Here is a 22,582-nt window from a genome sequence, read left to right on the forward strand (position 1 = left end):
GTTGTCTTCTGTCATGAATGCGGTGGCCTACTTTGCCGCTCGGCATGTTCGTGCTGCGAAGCTTTCGTTGGGTCAAAATTTGTTGGCAAATCAGTACAAAAATCAGAAATGTTTTGCTGATTTTCTCTCATCAAACAGGATAGATTCAGACGATGGTTTGAGGGGCAATTTAAGAGGCCAGTAGATGATAAGTAAATATTTTCGAACTGTAATTCATGCAGAATTAGTGGTGTCCAGGAATAAAAGAGCTGAACACCATTAGTGTCATATTGTAAAGTCTTATTGATTCTTTTGCATCTGAAAAGATAGCAAACTGTAAGAATGAAGAGAGAGAGTCAACAGAGGAGGAGAAAACATGAAACTATACACTTGCAAACTTGTTTCCCCCCCCCCCAAGTCCAAAACAATTTAAAACTTTCCAAAACAATTATAGTCCATCTCTTATCTAGTTTCTTCATCCCCATCCCTCTCAGTGTCCACACACACACACACACACACACACACACACACACACACTAGAAAAACTAATAATGGAATGAGAGGACAGAAGGGGAGATAAGAGGGACGCTAAGCAGGCGGTTATAGAGACAGTTTTCTTCACTCATTGCGATAGTTATCACTTTTATTTGCTGTAATACGGCTTGTTATTAGCTCCATAATGGAGACGAGGATAGTCAATTATTACCTTCCAGCCATTTAGGCCTCAGACTAACTTTTAGAGTAAACAAAAGCTTGACTCTCTTTTTTCAGATATCTACGCAACATCATGTCATTGTTTTTTGTTTGTTTGTTTGTCTGAGGTTCATAAAAGCCGGTTGGGAGCACATCACTGACTCATGCAACGAGACATGTGATGACATGTATTTTCTAACTGTGTCTGGGATTTGCTCAGGTGTGATACAGCAGGTTTATTGAGCTTACATGAGAACATTTGTTACCAATGTGGTCTGCCTCGCCTGAAAACTAAAAAAAAAAACAAAGAACTAAAATCCTTATTTAAATCTCCTTTATTGATTTGTTGAAGTTTTTTTTATGGACTAAACTTTCCGCCATTTTTGTCAGGCATTGCAAGGCTCTGAGACTCACTAATGTCACATCATTTATTAACATATATCAGTCAGTAGGTTCCACTTACATATTTACAAGTGCAAACTACTGTGAAAGAAATTAATTTGATTATTTTGATGATGATATTTTTTGATATATATGACATCATTAATTCCTGTCACATGATGACAGCTTGCGAATTGAATTCTAACAGATTGTATCAAACAAATTATGCAGCTGCCCCAAATGTCACATTAATTGAGGGAGGGGAGGGGAAGCAAGGAATTGAGGATGAGGAACAAACCGGGAATTTAGAGGAAGCCCTGGCTTTACCTTGTGTTTGTGAAAAATACTGTACCCTCAGGTTTGGGATGTTTTGGGTTTTTTTTTTTTCAAATTTTGTTTTGTTATTCTTTTATGCTTTTTCTTCACAGACTATTCATAATTGATTATATATTGATTTAGTATCTTTGTTGTACAACAACTTCCCAAGGCACTTTTGTTTTCTAATGGTTGCTGGTGTTAGTGTGCGTGTGTGTGCGCGTGTGTGTGTGTTTGTGTGTGTGTGTGTACTCCTCATCTCTACGGTTTGCCACTTGAGTGTTTGTGTGAGAATTCGACGGCCGATGGTTCTGATCTTGGATAAAAACCAGTAGGATAACAAATTAAAGAGCAGCAGAAGAAATCCAAATGTCTCAGCAGCAGTTCCTAGCTCATGTCCTCTAGCCCTCCCCCTCCTCACTTGCTTCGTCTCTAATCTCAGACTGAGGCTGTCTGGCTGCTGCTTTGGCACTTTTCATCCCTCTTCTGGTATTAGTTTTATTTTTCTTTCATTGTTTCATTTTTGACTTTTTTTTTCCTTGATGCATTTATATCTTCCTCCCCACTAGACTTGAATCATGCTTGCTTTCCACCTTCATCTTGCCAATTGTCTTATCACTTCACCTTCGTGTTTCTTTTATGCTCGTCTGTCCTCTCTGATCCACCAGCTTCAAGTGGGAATCCATTATTCGCTAGTAGAAATCAGTCACCAGAATCTTACCCCACTTTTCACTTTTATTGCATTTCACACACAGACACACACACACACCAACTCCACACAGAGATTTCCATTTTATCCTGCCATTGCTCTTCTCTGACACAATAAGGTCAACCCAAGGTGTCAGGCCCTTTTCTATCTTTTTCCCCCTGCCACTACACATCCCTCCTGTCTGAAGGGGTTGGGGGACGAGTGCATAGGAAAGGTTCATGTGAGCTGATCCCTGTGACAGTGTGTGGGTGGGTGGGTGTGTGATTGTGTGTGCACGCATGTGTGTGAAAGGATAAGAGAGATGGAGATTGATAGAAAATATGTCCACGTGTGTCTTTTTTGGATTTATTCTCAAACAGTAACAGACGGACATAGAGTAAACATAGACGACACCAAGAGTGATCACACTGACTCCACTCATGTCTGTCTGCCTTCTGGGACGTGACTTTCTTGTCTCATGGCACTTAAGTGTAGTAACGGTATCATTAGGATTTTATCAATGTCAGTACTGATACTGCTCATAAATACCAATACTTATCGATACTGCTTTCCATACAACAGTGCAGAAAATGAAGACAACATTAAAATGTGAAAATATATTTGTTTTTTTGTTTGTTTTGTACAGTGCAACTCAATGACATTGGCACTCAAGTTTCCTTTTACAACTTATAGATGGTCAGGATTTTCAAATCTAAAAATATTTAAAAAATCGAATGATATGACTGTGTTACTGTCTTGACCTCTTGCTTTTGTTTTGGTTTTGTTCTTTCTAGTTTTGCCGGCACCCCAAGCGTATTAATAACCTCTTGTTTCGGAGAGACAGGAGAGATTTCAAGTGCGGGAGGAGCAAGATGGCTGCACCCTGCCGCTGCGTTTACTCTGTGCTTTATGGGGCAACAACGAGCTGAGATGTGACAGTTTGTCTCAAAGTAACGTTGTAACAGCAGGAAAAAAAAAAAAGACAGCAACCTTTAAGATATAATGCGGCTAACGGTGATGTGAGCGGAAAAAAACAGATAAAATAACACATTTTCTCTCTCTCGCTGTACATATTTGTCTGTTTCTATTGAAAGTAACAAGTTACATTTTGAAATAGCGAGTCAGTGCAGCTCTGTTTTTTAACCTGTAGCTGCTAACACTCTTGATTTAACAGCCGTGACAATGCTTTACAAAACCAGCAAACGTGTAAGTATGCTCCAGATTCAGCTGGATCCAGAAGCCACTTGATCACTCACTGAAGTGTCAAGGTGGAGTTGAACTCTTGAGATGTGTGCAACGTGTGATTGCAGCGAGGCATAGTGAGTTTTTGAGCAGCCACACAGCTTGCATTCAAGACTGGTTACCGCAGTGATATTATTTCAGTTTTCTGCTAATTATATTGGTAGATTACATCATTAAAATGGGCACCTGAGGTTGCCATCTACCCAGCACCTCATCCTTCTTCCATCTCCTGCTTGGATAAGAGTTATCATGCACAGACACACAGCAGCCTTTGCATTTCTTGATAAGCATATAATCACATTTGAGCACGTTGTGTTTGGTTGATGCATAGGTATTACGCAATGAGCAGTGTGGCTACTGCAATTGAATACAGTTGATTTATAGCTACTGTCGTCATGCTTATGTCATGCATTGCAGACAAGCACGGTGTGTTTCAGGATTGAGAGGGGATAAAACCACAGGGAGGGACTGATCAGGAGCGAGGAGTCAGTTAGGATTTTCTCTCAGGAAACAGAGTCTTGCACACATAGTTCTAAAATGAACTGCATGATTGAACAGAAGGACCAGTACAGCAATCATTCACACAATTTACCACTGTAGTTGATCTACAATTACTTTCTGACCCTCACCAGTGGCTATTAGCTGTGGATATTGAGAAACATGCTGGAGAACCTCCCTGTGGAGAGAGCCGACCCCAGGGCAGACGCGCTGCAGGGATTACAGTCTATATCCCAACTCGCCTTGGATTCTCCCCACCCACCTACAGATCCCCCATGAGGAGGCAGAGGACATACTAGTCCGCTTAGTCCGCTGCCATCATGAGCAGGGTAGAGAGGCTCCCAAAGCATTTCTGATATAAAATGGCTCATTTCTACTTAAGAGTTCCCGTGTCTTCACTTCTAACACTCGGGATTAAATTGTCATTTCACTCAGTCCTCAAAGGGGGGCAGGAGAACCAGTTACATGGGACAAATTGGGTTCATTTAAGAGGTTTCCTGCAGCAAAATGAGAATGTTTAATTTCATTAGAAATTATCCCATTACAGGCTTTATAATATTATTGTAATAATATGTCACTTTAGGTGCTACGCAGGCCAAAGCTGCAGTTTCCTGCTCCCCTGTGGCCAAACTTATGCTTTGACATTTGAGACATAGTAATGACAAATTTTATTTATTCAAAGGAAAAAAAATTATGCAGTTCCCCCTCAAATACCAGGAAGTCTCCATGGTAACTAATCAACGAGATCTGAAGGTGTTTCTGACCAAACTTGAGATAGATCTGGTTGTTTCTGTTTATTTAGAGATTACCTTTTTAGAAATCTTTAGGAATAATAAATTCACACAAGGGAGTCTTTTGAGCAACACCATTCTAGAGAGTATTTGTGAACAGGTTTTTCATATCCGAAAACATCAAAGAACCTCTTCATCAATGTGTCAATGTTCCCTTTTTCCCCCCTGTAGGCTGAGTGCATAAAAAAAAACAAGCAAGAGCTCTATATGCACTTTAGTTTGAAGAAAGTTTCAAGTGGCTTTTATAGTGCACAAAGCTTGAGAACATAAAAATAAATGCTTTCCGGGCAGTGTGGAAGGAGGCAGTGATGGAAAAAGGATGGTCAGGGCCGATGAAGAGAAGCCAGAAAGATGACACTGAATGAAGTGGAGGGCGATGGAGAAGGACAGAGGTGGTGAGGAGAGGAAGGGAGGTAAAAAGGAGCAGAGTGCTCTTTTAAATGGAAATTGCCTCCCCCACTGATGGTTGGGACGAGTAATGATGAGCCAACCACCCCACAGACTACTTGAGCATGGTGTCAGCATTTTCAAATGCGCACGAGCGCACACGCTCACACATGCCACACACACACATTATACCTCATACCCATTATCCAACACGTTCACGGGTACATATAAACATATGCATGCAATGTATTGAAGACACTATCACAGCCCTTCACACCCTTCCAGAGAGGAGGAGCAGCATGAAACTGTAATGATGGATCATTTTCATTAGCACCTCTATCCATCTCCCACAAATTCATACGAAACATTCGTATGATGATTCTACACAATTTTAAATGCCTAATCAATACAAATATCCCGCCACACGAACCCCTGCAGCAATGACCTCACGGCTAAACAGCGGATGTTCCTTTTTATGTTTAATTCAATATTTTCAGATAGTTGTGACAATGCTTTGTTTAAGATTCCTAATCACTCTGTTAGAGTGTGAAAAAGATCAGAATTTGGTTAATAAGGTGGTAATAAGATGATTTACATCTTATTTGATAACTGAAAATGGTCATGAGTCTCATGTCCAGGAAACTGTGAGCACTGGAGATAGTGTTTATAACAGTTGTGTGTGCCTCATGGGAAGGAAGTCTCCTGTGTGTGCAGTTGATTTGATTTACACTTGTTGACTTGAAAACTGTAGAAGAAGAGATGAAAAAGTTTGTGAGTTCTGATCACTCACACTTGATTTTTCGCATTTTTTAATTCCAAACTGTAAACACCTACAGTTTCATTTATTTTTCACATTTTTGTGGAAAAAGATTGGCTGCGCACGCATCAAGTAAGGGAAAAAAAAAATCCTCAGCTGGACGTGCTGTTACAGTTGGAAATGTTGAACTGACTCAGATGGATAAATTGGCTTTAATCTCGATATGGGTAGGCTTTGGTTTAAAACAGTCGATCAGAGTGAGTTCACTCTGAGTTAAATGTGTGTGTCGAGGGGGAATGAAAGAAAAATTCATCATCAATGGAGGTCAGAGTCTATGGTTTAACATGGCGACGGATAAATTAAAAAAAAAAGAACCTTCATTTCAATCCAGTGGAGCTGGAAATAAGAATGTGTGCCAATGTAACCAGGACACAAATCTTTGAGAAAGCAGGAGTGAACTGAGAAGTGTTAACAATAACACTACAGCAATAACAATAAGGATGACTGTAAAGTCTACAGTGTTATGGCTGTTTACAGTTGCCTCCTAATAGCTTGACATTTTGTATCGGTGCTTACACGGTCACTTCTAAGAGATAAACAACAATAGGTCCCTTATATACACTGGTCCATTATTCCCAAGTGAACATTTTCAATGACACATCATGATCCCGCGAACAAAAACACATTTATCATCCAAATCCTTTCACATACAGGTCGAATAAAAAATAAAAACATACACACACGCATTCACACGTACCACTAAAGAATTCCTCCAAGACAAGGAATTTGTACATCTGCGGCATATGGACATTTTCACGTCTGCCTTGCTTCTCATCTTCCTCTCATATTTACAAAGAGAGGAACTCCCGGGCCCGCTTAGTGTGCTGTGAGAAAACACACGTTTCAGTCGAGACCGTCCTATTAAGCCCACGCAGCTTTTCAGACAGCTGGGCTCTAGTGCTGGCTGGTGTTGCATTTGTGTGTGTGTGTGTGTGTGTGTGTGTGTGTGTGTGTGTGTGTGTGTGTGTGTGTGTGTGTGTGTGTGTGTGTGTCATCTATGTCTTCAATCCATGTACCTGTTTGGAGCTACGTGTGCTTACCCTGCTTGTGCAGTCAGCATGTTTGGGAGCTCATGTTGCACCTGTGAGTGATAGCGTCAGCAGCAACACCACTGTCCTACCGAGAATCTTAAATAGGACTAAATTATTTAGCAGGGAAACAAATGCAGCTCAGCAGTTGCCAAAAAGATTACAGGAAGTACTGCCTCATGACGTACGTGCAGAGTTTCAACTTCTGCACACGTAGTTTGGAACTCATCCATGGAACCCCTTCAAATTAGGTGGAATAGAAGTGGATGTAGCCATTAAGGAGTGTGACAGGACGCCATTATCTGTATCTGTAGTCATTATTGTTTAACAATAAATTTATCAATGTCTATATCTGTATTTGAAAATGGATGGGGCTTATCCAGGAAGTCATTTTCTTACTTTTACCATTGTGCATGAAAGCATCCATGCTTGTTGCTGTAGTTTTAGAAGCAGATCAAAGCTGGGGTGGTGACAGGTGAGCAGTGGTAGCTTCTAATTCATCCAATACAGGACTCGTCTCGGCTTGACAACACTTGCTTCACTAATCACTTGCTCTCTCTTTGATAACCATTAAAAGTAGCAGCCACTTCTCAGTACTAAATGAAACGGCCAGGTAAAAGAAATAAATGCATACATTTTCTGTTAAATCTGAACAAAAGTACATTACTTTACATACTAAACTGAAAAGTTCATTCTCGATGTGAGCACCGAAGGCTTTAATGTGACATTATGCAACTCTTCTTGCCAACTTTTTGACTGCCATTAAGCAGTCATAAAGTGTTAAAATCAGAAAGCTGAATATTTAATGTTAAAATGGCTGTAAAAAGAAAGAAATGAAATGTCTTAACTTCACATGCATTTCAGAAATGATCACGATACTGTTACAAGCATCAGGGGAGGAAGAGTCTGATCCTGTTAGTCGACTTTGCAGTGGCTTGGTGTGTGAGGTCAAGTTCTGAGCCAAGTAGCAGTCCAGCATGAGTGAAATACTCCAAAGTTGTCCTGTGACAGTCTTCAAAGCCGCTCAGTTAAAATATCATGCTACACTGCAAGCTAACATGGCTTCTGTAGAAGGGAACCGAATTCCTTTTTAAATACATAGCTATGGGAGTAAAAGTACATGAATGCTGACACACTTGATGAAAAGGATTTGAAGTTGTTGTTTTTTTTCCCCTCCACCAAAACACTGAAGAAAGAGGCTATTATCAAAGTTTTATGAAGCACAGATTTCATGTAGCCTAAGCACATTTAAGTCCACTCCAGTAAGTTTTCTGCCAGATATTTATTTTGCTTCTGCTACTTATTAAAGCTAAAACACACTAACATGTATGATTCGGTTACGTGAGGCCATTTTCACCTGCATCTAAGCTTGTATTGAAGTTGTTTGCTTTGTGTTTCACTCTTCGTTCTCTTGTTCCCAACAGCCATTATTTCAGCCTCAGCGCAGTCTAATTGTTTCCACACTCTCAGCCTGGTTTATCAAACAGAATTGTGTCTCTTGCTGTGAAAGAATAACAGCTACTGTACTAGTGGTTTTGTTTGTGCGTAATACGCTGCACCCACGTTCTTCATCCCTCATTTGCCTTCCTCCTACCAGCCAGGCTATTGCTCATTATGTTAGAGAGCTGTGCACTTCAGCCCCCGGTTTACATTCATCATCAACTTCTGTTCCAGGAAGGTCACACTATTGCTGAACTGGGCCTTTTTCATCCAATATTTTACAGTGCGGAGTATTTCAATGTGTGTAATGAACATGAATGTTCATTACACACATAATGACTTTGCTGTTGTGGTAAACTACACTGACCTTAAACATTCCCTGTCAAAAAGGAAAAGAATGTGATGAAACAGATTTTGTTGACAGTCCGTCAAGTAATGAAACATGAGAACCATGTTGAGATGTGAATGAAATATGCATTAGTTGGCTTTAAAGAAATATTCCCTGGAACAAAATACAGGCCAAACGAAGAGAGAACTTTGTCGGTCAGCAGAAAGTGTAGACTGTGCTTTTTCATTTTACTCTGATCATGTGATCAGCGTAGGTCAACGCCCCTTCACCGCTACAACTGCATGGTATACTTCATGACATTTACACAGTGTCGGAGATAGTCAATCTAATAGTCTGGCCAAAACCAGATTTTTAAGATCGTGAAATGAGCTTTTCAAAGTCGGACTGACATCCCTTGATAATTCGGTCGGGAATGGAATTACTCCGGCATGCAAACGCTTCAGTTGGCCTGGTGGTGTGGACATGTTCCTGCGTGGTTTTTAACTCCGTAATGGGGTTATAATCACAGTACGTGCGTGGTGGTGGTGTCTGTTTTTCTTTCAGTGTCTTCGTGTTTGAAAGGCACACCACTCTCTTAATTTGTTTTGGTATGGGATGAAAGAGTGATCCAGAAGAAACTCTGCCTGCCACCAGCTGTAAGGGGGCCTACTGCCACCTTTGCCTTCACGGAGGCAGACAGACTTTGGTGCATAAATTGATTCTCTCCTCTTTATGTGTTGTGGGATGGTCGTCCAATTAAATGCCACAATGGAGCTAGAACTACAGTTTAACTATATCTCTGCGTGAAACGTGCAACCAAGAGGAATTAAAGCGTAGCCCGCCATACCTCTTAGTATCAATGTGGGATTTTAAACTCTCCACATTGTGTGTGTAGGGTATTTGAAGTTTTCTTGTTTGGGGAAGAAACTACCTACCTACTCAAGGATGTACTTCTGAGTACACTGTTGTGCAGGGTTCAGTGCTAATTGGATCTAGATCAGACAAGTTTTTGTCAGGTAAAATCAGGGTCCAAACTATTGTTCCACCAGGCGAGTGCTGTCAGTTCCACGAGTGGAAAAAGCAGCTGCAATAGCTGAAGGTACCTGCTGTAGTTTGTTGATGTGGGTCACTTCCTCATCCAGAAAAATACACTACCCGTGTATAAGATTAGGAGGTGACGGCAGTGAATGCTCTCTACCCCATAAACTTAATCAACTCAACCCAATCCTTTCTCACAAATCTATATTCACACTCTGTCCTCAACCCATTACCCCTCATTTATCCTTCCATGTTACATCGCTCCTTCCCATGCATCTTTAACCAGGCTCGGCTCCATCCTCCTCCTCCATCCTCTCTCTTATTATAGAGCCAGTGAGGCAGCATTAACACCAAGCGCATGGCAGAAACTGTCAATGCAATGTGTCAATAATAGGGCTGCAGCTATGTCCTTACACCAAACTTAATCTAGACGGTAGCGTCACTCCTCACTCACGATGGCATCGCAAAAATTCAAAGATGAGACGACAGATTCAGGAAACACTAAACCTCAAAATGTATCACGTTTGCATTTGTCCAGAGTCACAAATTCAGTGATGGTCACAGGAAACAAATTTGAAGGTTGACCATTTCTTCTGGGATCTACACAGTATTTTCTATTGTATTCAACACGTACAGTGTATGATCATGTGTTTACAGTGAAAGGAATAGTCTGACATTTTGAGAAACAGACATTTATACATTTAACAGCCCTGCCATTCAAAAAAAGTATGAAGCTTTCCATTGTGAGAGGATATTTTTCTGCGGGGTTTTTTTTGTTGTTGTTTTTTTGCTCAAACAATAAGAATGGGATTCATAGACATAGAGGGCCAGCATGGTGCATTGAGTTTTGAAAATCAACTCTTGATGCAGTTTATGTTGAAAAAAGTTACTAGTCACGTATTTTAGCGGCGAATGACGACCTCGTGCAGAAACCTGTCTATCAGCTTTGCACCAAGCTAAATGCTGTTTACTATTGCTCCGAGCACTGAGTGTGTTTCTGCAGGCATTGCTACTGGCTATTATTAAAATGTGACCCTTGGCTAACCTATCAGCTGTTCAACAAGTCAATACTGTCCTAGCTTTGAGAAGAACATACAGAAATATGGAACCAAATGATACAGAAACACATTAATTACCGTAACCTTTTGACAGTGTGTTTGTTTGTGCCTCTTTGTTTGTTTTTTTCTTCTTTTTTTAGTTCTTGCTTAACACACACACCATTGTTTGCTCTCATTAGAGATACTGACAATCCCACAGTAGCGGTGCCTCAGCAACCCATAGTAACCGCAGTCTGAAAGAGGTAAATCGACTACAAAACAGATGCAGCATGTCTGTGCGTTTGAGCATGAGGTGGCTAGTGAGGGAAGAAGTGAACATGAAAGATTTAACAGGCTGCTGAGCAACACAGAGCCGTTCCTCTTCTTCTCCAGTCAGCACTGTCACGCCTCCAGCTCCTCAACAACAAAGTGATGACGGATGGTTGGATGGATGGATGGATGGATGGATGGATGGATGGATGGATGGATGGATGGATGATAGGAAATGGTTTGTGTGTACTTAAAAGATTGATAGGAAAGGATGGTAGAGAGCAGTTTGGCTAATTAAATTTGAATCGGTATATTTATTCTCAGGAAGAGGTGATGCAGTGAAGATGTTGTGTGACAGACGAAGGTAACTTGACTGAGAGTATTCTGACCAAGCTAGTGTTGTAAATCTGTTTACACCGTTTATGAACACACCAGGTAAGCTGTTTGAAACAGAGGTAAATGAGGGAGATTGGCGCATTGTACAAAAACGCATGTAAACACCAACCCGGCAACATCATTTTGCATTTTATTTTCTTGTTATCTCTAGGAGAGGCTGTGCAGACAAGCTCACTCCACAAAGGGTGGATAAAAAAAAAAGGAAGGGAGAAAGCAGAAAACATCACTGCAGCACAGAATAATAGCCTGCCTGGACAGCAAACACAATTCACAACTGACAGGACAGACAGTGACAGCGTAATGACTACTGCTGCTAATGCAGGTACTGCACCGTACCCCAACAACAAGGCAGCGGTTTCATCAGCCCAGCACATTCTGCCAGAGGGATATTGAGTTAGGATGCCAGAAAGATCACTGATAGTAAAAAATTGAAATTTAGTCATTTGGATGCTGCCCTAATGGACAAAATGAGGAGAAAAACATCCATTCGTGAGATCGGGTCAGTTTCCAGGGGTATCAGGGCAAACATGCCTCCCCATGTAAGTAAGATTAAAAAAAAAAATGTTCAAAATCAATCATCCAATATGGCTGCAAGAGGAAGTAAAAATGTCTGATCATGCATTAATCAAATGAAGCACCCTGTATTGTTACAATATGCTAAACCTCTGACATAAATCCATCAAGGTATGTCAGAGGTTTAGGATTGTATCATATAATCCAACATGGCTGCCACAGGAAGTGAGTTACAGGGACCAAAAAGGAAACAGGAATCAAGAAGTATAGAGCACTGAAAAGGTCTTACAGTGTCATAGCATCAGTGTGGACACTTGCAGCGAGAGACAGACATGTATAACTCTGCCAGAGTGACTGTGACCTTTAACCTTAAAGTCCTTGAAGTTCAATTTTTAGTCAAATTTGAAGACTTTCACTCAAGAAATCTCAGAGATATTCTTTTTAAATGGGTTGTTTGATGGACAGTAATACAGATAATAATTGCACCTTGTAGTGCACCGTGTTTCCACTCACAGCAAAGTGTTGTCCATCCTGCCACACCTGACATACTGACTATCCTCTCTTCCCAGGTTGGAATAAGCGAGTTGACTATGAACCAGGAACAGGCAGTAAGCAGCTCTTTCCCAAAATGCATCTGGAAACATGTGATGGGCCGCTGTCATCGGTGAGAGCCACAGTGGAGCTGCAGACAAGCCATATTGGAAAGGGCTGCGACCGGGAGACCTACTCCGAGAAATCTCTCCAGAAACTCTGCGGTGAGTGTTGACATTTCTGTCGTGAGCGAGGTCGTACTTTTGTGACATGACTGACAAGCAGCAAGAGAAAGGCTGCGTGTTTCTGACATGAAACGCAAACCTTTACTGAAAGTTAACGCTGTGAATTAAAAGTAAGCCGCTGTTCAAAGCATCACTGGAATCAACACCCAGAGTGCCGGGGTCAGACAGGGCCTCGGGCATATTTCCTCTGCTCTTTTTAAATCAACAACTGAAAGCTTCTGCTCCATGTTGCTTCCTTATCTGGGTTCGTGTCCCCCGGTAAACCTCGCCGCTAAATGAAGGCACCGGAAAGGCAACTTAAAGCTGTGTCACTAATGATGTGACAGAGCAGGACATTAGCCGCCCAAGATGCAGCCACACTTTCTAGTCAGTGAATGATGAGTAGCCAAGCCGCCGTGTCAGTGCCCAGAGCACCAACAAAGCAGCCGAGACTACACCCCCCCCTTCCCTGCCCACACTGCACCACCAGCATGGGGGCTGGAGTCATCATCTTTGACTAACGGCCTTCACAAGCCCCATTCTAGCTCATCTGAATGCATAACATCCCCTCTCTGCCTCCCCTGGCTCTCGGTCCATGCATGGTTTACCACTAAAGAGTCCTTTTCAGGCACCTCATAATCATTATCTGATAGTGAAAAGAATAAATTGTAATTGCCTTTTTAAAGCACAATCAATTTGAGATAATGTACAAAGACATCGGGCGAAGAGAGAGCTGCAGCTGGGTGCTGGAGAAGTCGATGCGTATTTATTTACTGAGGGAATCTAATTACTGCAGTGAGAATGTTGATGCTGTCATGTGTGCGAAGGGGAGAAAAACAGAGCTTTACAGGCGGAGGGAAAAAAAAAACATCAATTAATGTGCAAATGTATTATTAGAATGAGCAGATGAATATTGCAATTGCTTGTGTGGACCAGCGGGGACACGGTACATTCTGACATTTCCCATTTTTCCTGAAAACTGCATGGTTCCCGTATCCCATTGATTTATTACCATCCGTAAGCTGTTACAAATGATTTATAAATGCGGTTTAAAGGCATGAAATGCATTTCTCACCGTTGCACAGCAGGACAAATGCAGATCAGAAAGGGCATGTCAAATACATAGAAGAGCGAGGTGAGTAGAAATAACGTCTGTCAAGGTGACAGTTTGAAAACAAAGATTGTTCAGGACTCAACATATTGAGGTTATGGTGTCAAAGGAATGATGGAGTTGCTTTTAAAGGGAAGAAGAGGGAGGGAATGGCTCAATACATTGCAGTGATGATGAGTGTGTGTCAGGATATGTAGAGGTCATGTAACAAAAGTGTCAGCAGTAAACAAGAACGGCTTGTTCACAAAGCTCGCTGCCCTTCCTACCGAGTCCTTGCTGTCTGTCTTTCTTTCATATTGTTCTCTCTTTTTTGCCAGCAGCACATTTCAGCGCTTGACTCTTTTTGAAAGGCAGTTTCATGCCGAATCAATACCCACATCCTCTATCAATCTCATCGCATTGATTACTTATTAGGGGCAGCCATCTACCTTAGTCATAAGTAATCATAAGCCAGGTGAGGGCATCATACACTGCATAGCTGTCCTGACTGTTATTGACACATTCCCTGTCACACCACTCTATTTGTTCCCATGGCGATGACCCACAGGGGCCTCCTCGGGCAGCACAGACCTCCTCCCCGCCCCAAGCACCGCCACCAATTGGACAGCTTCCCTGGTGACTGACAGCGGGAGGGACAGTGACCTGATCTTCAGGTTTGATGGTCGTCAGGCAGCTAAAATCCCAGACAGGGTGGTACCCCAGAACCTGACAGACCAGTTCACCATAGCGACCTGGATGAAGCACGGGCCCAGTCCTGGGCTCCGAGCTGAAAAGGAGACCCTCCTTTGTAATTCTGACAAGACTGGTGAGTATAAAACGGGAACTTAGATATGAAGTATGGCATTGAAACATCTGTTGCATGGTAAGTCGGTACAGGTGTGTACTGAAAAGTTACAAATGAAAGGAAGAACCTTGATATGTAAGAGGGGCTTCCCTCATCTAGTTTAATGAAAATGGAAATGTTTTGAATCATATGCAATGACCTTCACAAAAACCTGACTTCAACCCAGTTTACTACAGTACGAAAGATTTTGGACCAAAAAAGTCTCCTAAAATAATGTTTGATTCTGGCTTGAAGATGTCACCAGACTCTCATTACCATAGCTAATAGAATTCAGTTCTAATGTGCCCCTCCCTCTTTCACTGAGTTTGTATTGCCGATGAAGTTTTATGCCCTCTTTCTTTGTTCTGACAGAAGAAATAGAACAGATAATCAGAGATTATCATGTTGGTTGTTTGAACTTTCCCACACACTTAACGCCAACACATGTTGATGCAATTCTGTCAGCTTGTGGCAGCCCAATAACTAACTAAAGCCCCTTTTCCTCTTGCCAGAATACCCGCTAACACCTGGCTTTTGTCGGACGTAGGAACCGGTTTAATCAGCCGACACGAGGGTTTATTGGCTCCGGCTCAATTTGACAAAGATGTGAACACAAAACCCGGGTGAACGTGGCCCGCTTCTGCAACTTTTTATCATCTTGGCCACAAATTGAACAGCAGTCAAGCAGCGCTCTAACATGCTCAGCTGCTGTGGAGTATAAATGAGGCTGTAGCAAAAGTTTAAGATAGTTGACTCAGAAACCGTCACAGCCCCACACGCTGCAGTCTTTTCTGATGTATTCATCTGACAGATCGGGATGAACTGGAAATCAGGTTTACAGTGTAAATAATGAATAATAAAAAGCTGCATATATGCAGGGAAGTGTAGTGGGGAAGGAGGTGCATTAGTTGTTAACTCTTCTTTTAATTTGTTACTCGTTTGTAGATCACGTATGCGTGAATTTTGATTACATGTTCGGAAATCATTTCATTACTTTCACTCTTTTGGGCTGGTGAAATTGCTGACTTTTGCTACAACGATAAAAGTTGAGCCAAGAATTTAGAGGTCATGTCAGCCTCGGCTCTGACCTCCCTCTGTACTGTTGTACACTGTAATGCGCTCTGCTACTTACAGCCAGTCTGCCACATCAACAGAAAATGTTCCATGTACTTCCTAAAAAAAAATTTCTATCAGGTTCATCATTCAATAGAGACTTGCTGTACTCTGGCAGACACACACACACACACACACACACACACACACACACACACGTAAACTGTATGGCCTGATAATATAGTTGATAGACTGGCTGTAAGTAAATCAGAGTATGAATGTAAACATCACAAATATTGAGCCAATTACAGTCTTTTTCAGAAATCTGAGACAGGATGAGAACTCAATATGAACCTTTGGAAATATGCAAAATTGTATTTTAAAATCACAGCTTTTTATGTGAGAAGATCTTGACAACAGCAACAGACTCTTTCAAACAAAAGCAAAGCAGTGAAGGACAGTTAATGATTTTATGTAAATGCCTGGTTGTCTATTTGCAGAAGTGCAGAATTCAACTTGTATTTGCTGCTAGATATAATGTGCATTTCTGAGCACGCATAAGCACATATTATCTCCATGTATGACCAGAACTATTTGCATTCCCCTCTTATGGCTGGGTCTTATAATTTTCTTATTTTATTAAGCACTATAATTTCAATGTATACATTTCATACATGAGTCCAGCACGTATTTTAGGTTGAGTGTTCAAATACTGTACGGACATTCGCATTCCTGCGGTGGCGCAGCATAACAAAATCTTTGCTCAGTGATTTAGTTTCAAAACTCCTTATGAAAATGAATTTTAGGGAAGTGAGAAGGCTACACTCCTTCAGAAAACGACTTTTATACGCTTCTTCTACCTCTTACCTCCTGCAGAGATGAACCGTCATCACTACTCGCTGTACGTCCATAACTGCCGGCTGGTGTTCCTGCTGAGGCGAGACTTCACCCAGGTGGACACTTTCAGACCCGCAGAGTTTCACTGGAGGCTGGAGCAGGTATGTGTTCCAACTCTGGCTCAATTCGGTGGATCAGATGAGTCGATTGTGGCCAGTCCAGCTTGGATTGCAAAACATCAACTCAGAAAGATCTTTCTTTGTTTAATCCTTGTTGATTGGCGTCTTGAAATTGACCTAGAAATGTTGAGGGTTCATTTAACAAGTGTGACAGGAGATTTAATCCGGAGGGACGACTAATGATCCGTCCACAGAAACTGGCATCACGTACACAGTGACAACTTTTGTGTGTGTGTGTGTGTGTGTGTGTGTGTGTGTGTGTGTGTGTGTGTGTGTGTGAGCTTTGTGTGCTGTTTAGTGCTTGACTGCACAAGAAATCCTCTTAAAATAAAAAAGCCTTAACCTTTAATTAACCCCAATTAATTTAGAGAACTATCACAGCACTCTTCTTAATAAGCGTGTAAGTTTTTAAATTAATTGAATCACTCAGCTATGAATATTTGCCACAGATTCGAAGACTTTCTGACATGTCATACAAATGTTTCTCCATGGAATTGAATTAGATATTTTGTTCTTTTTTTTGTACAGAAATGTTTGTACAAGTGGGAAATCCAATGAACCGCGAGTTAGAATGTGCCATTTTCTCATTAATCTTTTCTTCTTTTTTTTTTTTTGAATAATAATTACATTTCTATCGACTAAAAAAAGAACGCTATTTTTTCTCTGCACTGATCGCCAACAGTCTGGTTTAGAAGCAAGAACACTTGCTCGCTCCAGGGTCATCTGTGGGTTTGAGTAGAAAGCAGCTGTCCGTTGATCAAGAATGCTGTCATAAAGTCAGACGGGTCACCTTGTCTCGTAACACAACGCTCGCAGCCAGCAAGGACATCTCATTCCGGGGAGAGATGCACAGCTGAGCCTGGAGATCACCAAGGGCTAATTTAATCAGACAGATCACTCCATACATCAACTTGCTGACTGCGCATGGTGTGTCTGAAGCATCATACGCAGGAATTTAGACACTGAGAAATTCTCACAGAATCCCACTGGCCTCTACTGTCTCAGAAGCAACAGGAGGAAGACTTTCTCCTAACTGATGGGTATGAAAGTGCGTGTGTGTGTGTGTGTGTGTGTGTGTGTGTGTGTGTGTGTGTGTGTGTTTTCTGGAGCACGCCATTGCAATTCTTTCTTGGAAAAACAAGGTTGTAGCCTTTTCCACAGCACATAACCCTGTTTATGCAAGCTTTTTAAAATCCAGGTTAACCCGCAAAAAAGGTGATTGACCCCTTTCCCACATTGAGTAGATGAGTAGCCGTTCTGTTTGTGTTGTTTTTATGTTTTTGCGTGTTTTCTTTTTCAGGGAGTGGAGGTGACGGCCTTTGACAGAATTGTTTCATATTTCTTTTGAGTCCTAGCATCGCATCAGAATCAGCCCACAATTTAATTAAGAGCTTTCAACATTTGTGTTTACATCAAAACCAATTATAGCTGGAGTTGCTAAATACCTGTGCAGACTCCTCTGAAACAGCATTGAATGCCAAATAAATCTGTTCTGCTCTCCATTTCAGAGGAGAGCCAGATGTTAGCAGGTGTGCGAAGGTTTATTGGCCAGTGTATATTGGTCTTTATTCTCACTATGGCTGTAACACTGCTGATAGAGTAACCAGCACAAAAATTCAACTGAATTCACTGGCTTTAGTTCATTATCCACAAATGTATCTCAGGCAGGTCGGGTCGGTGATCCACATGAGCAATTTATGATGCCAATTTAGAGAGACCAGCAGCACTGGGTTTTAAATCCTGTAGCTAAGGTAATTTACTTCTTCAATCCTAAATAATACGATTGTTCACATGTTGGTTGATGCTAGCAGCTAACTATTTGAAGCTACAGCCCTTCTGTCGTTTGCCTTGTCCTGAGATTAATCACAAAAAGGGGGCGGTGCAACACAATTTTACATGAAGGCCTGGTTTTCTGAGATTTTTACTCACACGGATTGGGAAGAAAATTGGAATCGCAATTTTTCTTCGTTTTTTTAAACAAGAAGTAGGTGGTCGATGATATCAATAATCAAATAAGGGCTTGACATAAGCATTCCTAGGAGGTATTCAACATTTTCCACAGTGTGTCGTGAGGCGGTGTGCATTGATAGCAACAGAAACTATCGCTGTTTCATAATGTAGACATCAACCCGGTTTACTTTTCTCTCTGGAGTCATAAAATGCACTTCTACCTGTGATTACAAGCAACACATCACAGCTACTTCCGTCCACACCGAATGAAACTTGGAATAATTGGCTGTTTTTGGTGGTCAAAAGAAGAATTTGGGTGGTTAGTTAATTCAATACTTGTATCTAAATTGATCTCAGCTTGGTGATTTCTTTTTTCATTTACTTCCTCTTGGTGATTAAAGTTTTTCCGAAGATGCTGGCTGCCCATATATCTTTGTACCCAGCTGCACAATAGTTGTTTAACTGCACTTAACTTTTTTTTTTTCTTGCTCGTCCCCCTCATCGTCCTTTGTTAAGAATTGACTGTGAAACCCCAGGGCTTGTGAGGAAACTTTCATTAAGTCGCTATCTCATCTCGCCTTCTCCCAACTTCCTCCTCATCTGCTTATGTCTTTAAAACAAAATGAACTTCCCGAAAACCACCAACCCACACAACCCTTCCACATCTTGGTTTATCACACAACTCCAATTAATTTCTCGTAAGACCCAATCAGGTATGGCAGGTTGGTGCATAATGACTGTAATGATAGGAAGCGATGGTTGCTGATATTAGTTTTACTTAAAAAAAAAAAAAAAGGAAAAAATTAAAGTCTGTTAACAACAGCAGTTTTAGGCACCGTGACATCACAGGTTCATTGTGTCCAGTGTGATTAACTGTATTTAAGCTTTTTTTTTTATCTTTGCTGGCTGCATTGTTAAGAGAGATTGCCAGAGATTTGTATTGACTTCTTTGTGGAGCTTTGCATTAAGTTTTCTTTTTTTTTTTTTTCTTCACTCCCATGAATAGTTTCATTCAAGCAGCTTAACAAAGAGGACTGTCACTCTCCAGCGTGTTTTCGTCATGAGCCAGAACTGATTGAGCCCCTGCAGGTGTTCAGCAAGGGGTGTAAGTCTGGGTGCTGCAGGAACATGGCAGCTCTCTTTCATTTGAATGGTGATGATGTGATTGACTTTAAGAAGGCCATCCATTTATGTAAACCTGCACGACATGATCTCATGGGCTCAAATTCAAATAATATGGCACTTTAAAGGACATTTGGCGTGCTGTGTCTACGCAGTCTTTGTTTTCCGCATGGCACTTAGCAGCCCATAGACTTGCATTGCCAAGAGATGGTGCGTCATGTGCCTGGTGATGATTGTGTCCAATGTGGCGCCAGAGTGCAAACGACCAATTCATTTAACAACTCAACAGTCCACTAAAGTGTGGTTCTGACAACATTTTATGCAAGAAATAGACAATGCAGTAACAGAGTCTACATTCATATTTACACCGTTTTATTGTTTGACCAAAGTCTAACAAAGCAGTCACGTTGCAGTAGCTCTCAGTTTGAAGGTCTGGTTAGGTTCAGGCACAAAAAAGTACTATGTTGGGGTTAGGAAAAGATCAGGTTTGGGTTGAAATAAAAACACTAAATTAACACAATCAACACGGAAAACACAGAATGTGTCATAAAATCACCCCAAATGACTTACGGAATGGCCTGCTATTCACACGACTTTTAGTGATACCAGTCTGGCCCACAGGAAGCAGCACGGTTTATGGTTTACTGTGTAGAATTCTGCTGTTTATCCAGCAACAGAATAGATGGAAGATGGACTGATTCCTTTCTTGACGCCCTCTCCTGAGCTGTACAAACCTGCCCCGAGGGAGCTCTAGGATTTAAATCATCGTGTAGTTGTAGCAAAGTCTGGTTTTCAGTCAATGTTGTAAAGCAGGGACAGCAATCACCTTCTTCAGTTTGTGCTCATTTGTTTTGAGGATATCGAGGAAATAGTCCGTGTGAAAAATCGTCCTCCTCTCGTTTGATGTTTAATAGCGGTTGAGGAACTGCTTGTAGCCGCATTTATCTGCCTCCGTCTCAATTGCTAGGGTTACAATTCACGACATAGCTCAAACAAAAGGGTTGCGCAGTGATATACTCGACCCTAACAAAACTGCAGAAGTGCCAGGTTTGGCGTGGACCATGGAACGTATCTCTATGGCTCTGGTAAACATTGAGACAGCTGTAAGTGAACAGTCTTTCATTTGATCCAGGAGTTGGGGAAGCGAATGCCAGCTCTACATACAGTAAATGACAAATTCAGCCCCTGCAAAGCCTCTAAAGTGCAAAGTCATTGTAAGTCAGGATACTAAGGATTTACAGATCTCATCATTTCACCAGCTTTACGCACTCTAAATGATTTCACCCTAAACAAGCATCCGTGAATCATTTGAGGTGATTTGGGTTGTTTTTTTTTTTGTTTGTTATTTTTATCATTGTGGGCTGCTGATGGACACACTTTGGAACCATTAGCACCATAAAAAGGTTGTTGTTGTTTTTTTCGATTGCCCATCATCACTTGTCAGCAGGGCTTTATAGCCTCTATGTTCCCAAAGATTTTGATAATGTGTTTCACATAGAGACAGAAATGGAAATACTCACTGTACAGTAAGGACAAAGCCGACATTGTGTCTCCATGTGACAGAGTGGAGGGATTTAGGCGAGAGGAGAAAATCAATGAGAAGTCACCTCGGGCCATTAAGCTGCAAGAACAAGAAAACCGAGTGGGATAATTGAGATCTGAATGATGTCCCTACTGAGAGTTGAGATTGGATTTGAGTGACATTACCCCTTGGAAAACACTTATTTTTCCAGGAGAGCAATCAAGCAAACACCCTCAAGTAGAACTTTTTTTCAGGTGGACAACAGTGGGTTATATGAAACTATCCTGGCAATACTAAAAAGTAATATGCTGCACCACTTTAACAAGAAGACCGGGAGATCCTCGCGGTCTTGACCCATATGATACCAATCAGTGCGTTGGGCAGCGAATGATTCAAACTTCCCCGCATGAATCGTGAGTAGGTTCTGCTATTGACAACTACTACACCTCGATGCACTGCAAAACGTATGACCAGGAGGAAATTAAGACAATCATTAAGTTCAAACAACACTCATAAAGTGTGTTTGGCCTTTTCTGAAAAACAGTTTCTTTCCCACTGCCATATCACTGCACTGTTGAGTGGTCACACACTCATGTTTAACTGGACACTCACTCAAGTCTGCACTACATTGGTACCTTGCACCAATTGTGTTTTTGCATCATATTTTGTACATATTGTCTCTTTGCATAGGTGTGTATATTTTCTATTGTATATATTTTCTATTATTTATATTTATGTTATGTCTATGTTTCTTCTGCTCATTCCATGAGTGACACCAACTGCCGGAGTCAAATTCCTTGTATGTTGTGAACATACTTGGCCAATAAAACTCATTCTGATTCTGATTCTGATTCAGTAGTCTGCAGTAGGTGTCAGGAGCTCATGAAGAAGTTTTTATTTTTCAACTTGCATTTTTTTTCTGCAATCCAGAGGGAATCAGCCATGTACATTTAGCATAAAGCTAATTATGATTGGCATCTAGCAACAGCTAAATTTCCGCCCCAAAAATGTCCATTTCCAAACTCTAAAAGGCATTTTCTGGTATAATCCATGACTTAGTTATCCAGCCATGGGCTCAATTATGAAGGAATGCTTTGATCTGAGCTTAAATAAACCAACTAAAAGCTTCCGCTTTAAGTGAAATATACTGTGTATTCTTTCTCCATTTTTTCCAGCCACTGAGTGCTCCACGAGAAGAGTTTCTCTTATGTCACATACAATAGATTCACAAATTGGTTGCTGGTGAGCTGTTAATGGGCTCTTGAGTGATTAATTGAGCGCAGATAATGGCATTCATCTATAGATGTTCTCTATATCTCTATGTTCAAATTGGTACACATTTGCCAGTTTATACATCTACCATACTCCTATACTTTGGTAGGAAGAGTT

At 41.2% G+C, this 22,582-nt stretch overlaps 1 protein-coding gene across 1 annotated transcript in view; it reads left to right on the forward strand.

Annotated features, from left to right (window-relative positions):
- LOC147254348 (calsyntenin-2-like) overlaps positions 1-22,582 on the forward strand; it is a 239,670-nt gene that overhangs the window by 165,306 nt on the left and 51,782 nt on the right. Inside the window, exons 6-8 of the mRNA XM_086215968.1 lie at positions 12,411-12,596; positions 14,255-14,512; positions 16,460-16,581. Coding sequence (XP_086072094.1) covers positions 12,411-12,596; positions 14,255-14,512; positions 16,460-16,581 — 566 coding nt within the window. The remainder of the gene's footprint in view (positions 1-12,410; positions 12,597-14,254; positions 14,513-16,459; positions 16,582-22,582) is intronic.

Source organism: Aulostomus chinensis, chromosome 10 (genome assembly GCF_037954235.1).
Source record: "Aulostomus chinensis isolate RoL2024-O1b breed Wild chromosome 10, RoL_Achi_v1.0, whole genome shotgun sequence".
NCBI lineage: Eukaryota > Metazoa > Chordata > Actinopteri > Syngnathiformes > Aulostomidae > Aulostomus > Aulostomus chinensis.